Below are 8,440 nucleotides of genomic sequence, written 5' to 3' on the forward strand. Positions count from 1 at the left end.
TGTGACCCTCTATTCTTTGAGGGATCAAAATCAAAAGAAAATGCCATAATTAAAACACAATAAAAACAACATAATACATATTAACTTAACACAATATTTCTTTATTTCATTTGTTTCACATATAATTCATAGTTGTCATTAAAAACCAAACAGCCGTCCCTCGTGAGATTAGCTCGATTGGTAGGGCATTACATAATATATGCAGTAGTCGAGGTTCAAACCCTAGACACCCACCTCAAAAAATATGAATTTCTAGCCACTAAACTACTTGACAAAAAAAAAAACAGCCAATTCAATCTAAATCTCAATTAATTTGATTAGATCATATTGTATTTTATTTAGGAGGCACATCCAAATCAAATTGAACTGCATACAATTCTAAATTTTAAATCATACGACTATTTGCCTCAAAGCTGATCCAAACTAAACTACAGGCTCCCATAGTTCTAGGGATTATGGTATGGAACTTCTAGCATCTCCATCGAAATACATTTAGAGCGTCTCCAATGGAGAGTCCTAATAAGTTCCTTAAAATTAGCAACATCCCTTAATTGTTTTTCAATGGAGCTTGATGATGGGGCAAGTTTGATTTCTTAATTTTATGAAACATCAATGATAGTTTACATAACCCCTCAAAAAAATAATGATAGTTTACATAACCCCTCAAAAAAATAATGATAGTTTACACAAAAAAGGAGTTCCTTAACTTAAAATAATTTTATTTCATACTAGTTATACATAATCTACTGAAGTTGATAGCTTGTTTGGAACCACGGCACATTTCGCCTAAACTCGCGTCCCCCAAGAAGCTACATATTGTTGTTTCTGAATTTTTCACGTTCATAGTGCCTCGAGACGCGAAAATCAAGAGGTAAACGTGCATCCAAACACATGCTAAATCAATTGAGTGGCTTGGCTCGAGTTGATGGATCTTCCTTCGACTCCACGCGGATCATAAACACGTATCCTAAAATCCACAGGAGAATGTACTGAAAAGGAACCCATGAAATGCATGCAACAAGACTCATGATGCTGCCGACATACTGTGGATCACTAATGACCCCGAAAGGGAATTCAGTTACCCAGGGAATAGTTTTTCCAAAGCGTACACCATAGTACGTGCCGGGTTCACCAAGCAGCTGATAAACCCTGTCATTTGACAATATGATCATTATGATTAGACAAAATATCAAAGCAATACAGTTAAAAATTAAGGCTCAACGAGAATATTCAGGCACATCGAAACACTTTTGAAGATACAATAATGGAGGATGCTATATTTTCATCAAAAAATACATCAAACACATAATTTCATCAACGCACATCACAGTTTCATCAAAATGATGGTATTCATCTTGGTGATTCTTCATTTATTATTCTGGGAAAATTAATAATCAAAACATTACATCATTTATTTGGATACATAATTTGCAGAATGAACTGCATGTAGCAGCCTCTTGCTGGAATACTTCCCAAACTAAAACATACTAATATTCTGTTTTTAACTTTTGTAAAATTACATATAAAAGTTATGTTTTCTAGAGTGCTTTCTTGGTAAGATTGTTTGGTAGTAATATACAAAGGAAAGGGGTAAGAGTATTTTGGTCCTTAAATTTGTCGGGCGCTACATATTTTGGCCCGACACATAATTTTGAATGTATCTTCTGTTAGTTGGCTTGGTCCATCATATTACTAATAGAAGATAAACTCAAAAATGTTTTTGTAATTTCAATATATAGGTACTACAGTAACACCGCCTGATACACGTAAGAACGAAAATGAGTGTTCACTCAAAAAAAGAAAGTAAAAACGTTCCTTCTGCAATTGTGATATTCTCTCAGCTAAAGGATCTAATTACATTCATGGTGCTTTAAAACTGTAGCATTCTCTACTCAGTACTGAGTCACCAAGAACATAGACATATCAACTCCACACCACATAATTAGGATATCTTCTTCAAAATAAATTATATCTCAAATCTTAGCATTATGAATTTACACCATTGCACCAATTGGCATATCAAATTGAGACATTTATTTCACAAGCAATCACAATGTCAACATCTTAATACAAATCCTTTAAGATCTAATGTGGACATGTGCATGTTTTTATTTACAATTTATTTGACAAATTCATGGTGTATCACAACAATTGTGGTAAACACTACACTTTTGAGCTTTAACACAGTTAGAGTGTCACTGTGAATTTATCAAACTCTGCGTAATTCAAACTAAACTAAATACTGCAAAGTCGAAAGAGTACCAACTTATTAAAACAACAAATTTAGTTGTGTTTGGTCCTACGGTCGTGAAAATTAATTTTGATTAAGTTTACTTTCGTTAAAAGTGAGTTTAAGGTAAAATAAGGATGCATGCACGTAAAAGTCGATTGAACAATAATTTTGAGTAAAAAAATCATGTTTGAGACAAATGCTACAAATCTTACCCTCAACTTAGAGTCAACTGTAGAGGAAAAATCAATGACACAGTCATATCAAAATCAATTTAAGTCTTCAAAAGCCAAAAGTGAATCCAAACATTTGCTTAGGGCCCGTTTGGAATGACTTACTTTTTAGCTTATGCAAAATAGCTTATGAAAATAAATAAGCTTTTATGTATTATTCATAACTTTGTCAAGGTAGTTTATGAAAAAAACAGCTTATAAAGATACAATTTTTGTCAGAGAGAACTTATGAATTAACACATAAAAGCTTATTCATTTGCATAAGCTACTCTTCATAAGCTCAAAAATAAGTCAATCCAAACAGACCCTTAATCTCTTTTTCTTATCCTAATATTCAAAGTGATTATAAAACTAACCTCACATTATTCATCAAACACATTTTTCAATAAAAAATCCTCCAATTCAGCACCATATAGCATTATATAAAAATTAAATAAAAGGAACAAACTTTACAAAACCCCATCACAAGATCCACAAATTCAAACAAAACCCAGAAATTAAAATGTACAAAAAATGAAAAAGAAAGTTACCTGAAGTTAAGGAACTGACCAAATGCAAAAAGGGGCCAGAAGTAAAAAGGAGGAGGCCAATGAAAAGAAGAGACAGAGAAAAGTGAAATGAACTGAATCAGCTTCAAGAAATGAGCAACATAAGCCATAATCTTTGAAGGGTCTCTTCCTTTACCACAGAAATCTACCCATGATTGTGGCCATTTCCAAAGGTAATAGTAGAATGGAAATGGTGATAACACTCCAATAGCAGCAAAAATATCCATCAGATTCTTCTAAAAAAATCTTTGCTTTTTTCTTCACAGAATGAAAAGATCCTGTTTTTGCTACAATTACGGCTTTGATTTTGGATTTGATCCTTCCTGGAAAAGAGGGTCACAAATCTTACTCTTTAGTTCACTCTTTGCAAACTCGAATAAACATTGATCCACTGACACAAACATATAACATTAAAAATTATGTTTTTCTACCTTGAAAAAAAAAACATTAAAAATGGTATTGTGACAGTATAATTATCGTATACTACAAAATAATTATATACAGTTATGTTTTTTTCACGCAAACATTCGTAATAATAGTAGCAATACGATTAGGAATTACATCATGCGTAATTGATGAGTTTTATAGCAACATCAAAAATAAGTATTCCGAGTCATTGTATCCACGTGAACTTGTGCGATACTAAAGTCTTTCAACAATAAATATTATTTTGAGTATGGAAAATTTCATTTTTTTATGTATATATTGGTCTTTGTAGTTAAATAGAAAAACAATGAGAGATAGTATCGATGAGAGATAGTATCGTTGGGATTAAGTTTCATTAACTAATCATCTAAATAAATTATATACTCATCATATCTCAATTATACATTCACTTATTACTTATCGTACGGTTTGTCTCACAAACGATGTCCAGTATTCCTATTAATTTATTATGTCTAACTTAGTTAATAAATACAATGAAATTAAGATCCAAGACTATGTGTGTGATCATAATGTAACCTAGTCTGATGACTCGTAACTAGCATCCACAAAGAAAGTCTATGTTTGGCGCTTCTTAAGTCAAAATATTATTTTTGATTTTACGTCAGGAAAAACATTAAGTGCGAGAATATAAACACCAATATATTGAAATATAACTTATATATAATCGGTCATATAAAGAACCTACATGCATAACAACTACACCTAATCCCAACAATATAGAGGATTTCGTTAGACATAACCTTACAGTACAAAACAAGAAGAAGAGAGATTTGACGTCGAAGTTAATTCCTCTATCTCTTTCGACGTAGCCCTCTCTCTATCTATATCTCTCTCCTTCTTTGTTTACACGTGGCTAGGTCGCATATCTTAAAAAGAAATGAAGACCATTATTTATAGAAGGGATATGTTAACGAGTGTTCCTGAATCATTCTTTAAGCATCCAAAATGGTAAGGTTTTATGAAAGTTTGTGCATTTATTGCATTGAAAATTGAAGTCTTTAATTTTTTTTTAAAGAATAATTTCTTCATTAGGAACACTTAAAGAGTGCATCGGAGAAACTTGTTAACAATACTCTTTATAGAATTATGATAAGCATGCCTTGTGCTTGTTTAATCACTTCTATTTTGGTTGGTGCTAATTTCTCTTTCACACATCAAAGTATTAGTGTGATTTTTTTTATCTCAATTTGCAACAATATATGAAAGGGGGTACACCCTTTTGGACTGAATTTTTTTCTTTCATTTAAATTATTTTATCATTTTTATAATATCATTTAACATATCAATTAATAAAATTAGTTAAACCCTTTTAACATATGAAAAATAAATCCACAACAATAAGAAAAATATTGAACATTATAAAAAAAATCTTTTTTTTAATATTTATTGTGAATAAAAGCATGACCCTTTTTGGGGGTGTGCAACCAAACTCTATATAGGTCAGGCCTCTAAAATATTAGGGCCTCAAAAAATTTATTATTAGTATATGTCCAATGACTCTCATCCAATCATTTGATGAGAATTGTTCTTTAGGCACCTAGTGAATTGCTCACAAACACCTCATTTTATCCAACTATCTTCAACGAAAATTAATTATTGTTCGCGTCATTTTCTTTCTTATTTTTCTAATTGCTAATTAATTATTCTTCTTTGCTAATTTATTAATTTAGAATTTTATTTATTAATTTCTAATTATATCTTTGAATTTTGTCCAATTCATAAACAAACAAAAAATACATCAATTTTTTGACACATTTTTAATTATAATTTGTTACATGAAAGTATCGCCCAATTCATTCATGTATAATATACAAGACACATACGAAGTGACTATTACACTTGCAATTTTATTTTTTATTTTTATATAAATGAAAGAGATGCAAAGAGCACCCTTTCATACCAATATATAGATAAGAGAAAAAGAAGTATAAGAAAGAAGAGGGAGACTAGGCTTAAACCTTTTCAAAAGAAAATAAATTTAAAGTTAGATATTTTCAACCTACTCCTAATGTACTCCCCCTCAAAGAGATAGGAAATTAGAAAACCAAACTAAGTCTTTAGAAGGTAGAGATAATCCTAGATTAGCAAGACCATCAGCACAAAATAAGAATTATTCTTTATTGGCATAAAAAGACCTATAAAGTTTGAGAAACTAGATATTATATTGTAGAATAATGAGAACCTTGTTTCTCATAATAACATTTGTTTCACCTTCATGATAAACATAAACCCTTGTAAAAGACTATTTTCACCGTTATGATAGACAAAAACCTTTGTAATAGATTAACATGTTGATGACCAGATTTTCCCTGGATCAAACATTAGCATGACCATCCTCATGACTAAGGAAAATGAATTTTGTTGGAAATAGTGAAAAAAGTTGGGAAGAAGAAAGATGTGATTAGAGCTGTCAAAATGGGCCGGGCCGTAAGGGCCGGCCCGAAAGCCCGAATAAAATGTAAGGCTTGGGCCGAATAAGTGGAGCCCGAAATTGAAGAGGGCTTTTTAGCCCGGCCCGTAAAAGCCCTTGGCCCGTCCGGGCTCCGGGCTGCCCGGAAGCCCGCAAAAAATACAACTGTTTTTTTTTTTTTTTGTGGTCTGTGTGTGTGAGAGACTGATACGGGCCCGGGCTGGCCCGTTAGCCCGACATATTTATGTATGTTCCGTACTTAAAAGAATGGAAAAGGGAAGAAAAAAATACGGGCCAGGGCCGGCCCGTTAGCCCGGGAGCCCGTATAGGGCCGGGCTCGGGCTCATTTTTTGCAGCCCATATTCAAACCGGGCTTTTTAGCCCGGCCCTTAAAAGCCCTTGGCCCGGCCGGGCCGGGCCTAAACGGGCCGGGCCGCCCGTTTTGACAGCTCTAGATGTGATGGTGAGGGAAGCAATGGTTCGCGTCTTTTAAATAGTGAAAAAAGTTGGGAAGAAGAACAAGAGTACATTAATTTCACACGAGAAAAGTTCACCGTCTTCATTAATTTTGATCAATTTCAATGAATAATTAGTAATAATATAGTCGTAATTCAAAAGATATTTATAAAGTTAAATGTATCTAATATAAAATTGAGACAAAATCTTTTGACTCTTTGAATCTCTTTTTTCACATATATTATGAAAAGTGATAAGTGAATTTGACATGGATTTTATATATAAATATTTCTAAAATACCATTTTTATGAATGGTTTAGTTCGTCGAAAAGTAGTAAAATTTAGGTTTATATATACATTTAGTCCCTGCAAATATGAGTCATTTGAAGTTTGGTCCCATGACTTATTAATTATTTCAAACCGCCACCGAAATTATTAATCAATTAAATTTGGTCCCTCAACCCGGTTAATTATAGCCACATCACTGATTAGCTGACTTGACAGTGTTGACTGGTTAAATGAGATGATGTGTTAACAAAAAATGGTGTGAACTGACAAAAGTGCCCATGAAGGCCAAGCAAAAGCAAAATGACCATTATGCCCTCTTATTCTTCTTCTTCCCTCACATACCTTTTGCACCCTCTTCACTCCAGATTCATAATCTTCTTTTCAATCACTCCTCCCACGACCGTTCGCTCCTCTGATCCCACCACAACTCCCTCCAGCCACCGCCCCCTCCTCCGATCCAACCACATCTTCCACTTCTCTATCATCAAACCCAAAACTTCTATATAATCAGCACCGCTTTTCAATCACTCAAATACCCACAAAACTCGTACCCACAAGTACCTGCCCGAACCCACACTAATTTGACAGGGTTTCTCCACTTTGATTGGGTTTTGGTTTCCTCAATTTCAAAATACGTGTCTGGAATAAAAGTACCCATCCTGAACTCGTCTCAAACGTAGAAAATTATTGATATGCAACATGCAAGTCTCTAAATTTCATCGCCACTTTTGAGATATTTGTAAATCTTTAGTCACAAGGGGATGAGGGATTTAGACCCTCTGCATCACCTCTTTCAAACCCCTTTGGGGTGAATATTCCATAAAAAGTAATGTCGATTTTTTGTTTACTGCGGAGGCCACCATGCTAGGTGGATCTGTTTCGTGAAGATTCAAAACTATTTGTGTTTCTCCTACACGACGATTTGAAGCTCACTTTGGTAGAGGTGTAGGTCCATTTCGATCTATTTATTTACCCATGAGGGTTGATTCTCTGACCTATATGCACCAAATCTATGGGTTGATCCGTCGACTTTCGGTTTGCGTGGTGACTTGTTTCAATGGGGGTGGCTAGTTATGCCTTGTTCTTGTTGTTTAATAGCCAAGTGTTGTGACATATTTGTTTTTGTGGTGGTTCATGTATCAGAGATGTTGTCGTTGGCTCGTAGGTATTGTATAAGCGACTTTATCAATTAATGTATTAAAATATAAATCACCTTACATTCAATTCACTCTTAATTAAAATCAATTGTACGAAATCAACTTCCACCATCACAAAACTAAACAATCACATAATAGTTTGAGTAGTTTCCTTTACTGCTGCTTTGCATGCCCGCCGAACAATGTTACTCTCAAAGTGTACCTCTTTTTCCATTATTTAGTCTTTTTATAAATAAATTATATATGGGAATACTTTGATATCTGTTGTTTGAATGATTATGGATAAACATAGTTTTGCCTTCCTTTTTCAATTTTTGAGAGTGATGCAGGACCACATTGTTCATGTGATCCCAAACGGCTCAACATAAAGGAAAATTACTTTTATTAAATTACAATATAAATAATTTAATGTGTTACACTAACTTGATCAAAGAAGCTAGCTAGATGCATTCCTATCTCTAATTTGGAATGTTACTTTAAGTAGTGTGCCACATTCTTTGAACATGCACCCCTCTTGCAATTCCTTTGTCGAGTTTTGTTATATGAAAGATTTGATTCACTCATGTAGTCTATACACTTGACCTACGTACGGTTAGGCTTAGGTTAATTGGAAAAATCCTACCACAACATAAGATTTGATTCCTTTTTTGGTATATGTAGATTGTAGTCAC

At 33.4% G+C, this 8,440-nt stretch overlaps 1 protein-coding gene across 1 annotated transcript; it reads right to left on the bottom strand.

Annotated features, from left to right (window-relative positions):
- Positions 1 to 551: 551 nt before the first annotated feature.
- On the bottom strand, positions 552 to 3,441 carry LOC25491185 (phosphatidyl-N-methylethanolamine N-methyltransferase). Its single transcript, XM_024782402.2, has 2 exons — positions 2,994 to 3,441; positions 552 to 1,149 (listed from the first exon to the last, which is right to left on the bottom strand). Exons 1-2 carry the CDS (start codon positions 3,236 to 3,238, stop codon positions 900 to 902), a joined length of 495 nt encoding a protein of 164 aa, XP_024638170.1. The 5' UTR covers positions 3,239 to 3,441; the 3' UTR covers positions 552 to 899.
- Between the last annotated feature and the right edge of the window lie 4,999 nt (positions 3,442 to 8,440).

This window comes from Medicago truncatula, chromosome 4 (genome assembly GCF_003473485.1).
Source record: "Medicago truncatula cultivar Jemalong A17 chromosome 4, MtrunA17r5.0-ANR, whole genome shotgun sequence".
In the NCBI taxonomy this organism is placed as follows: domain Eukaryota; kingdom Viridiplantae; phylum Streptophyta; class Magnoliopsida; order Fabales; family Fabaceae; genus Medicago; species Medicago truncatula.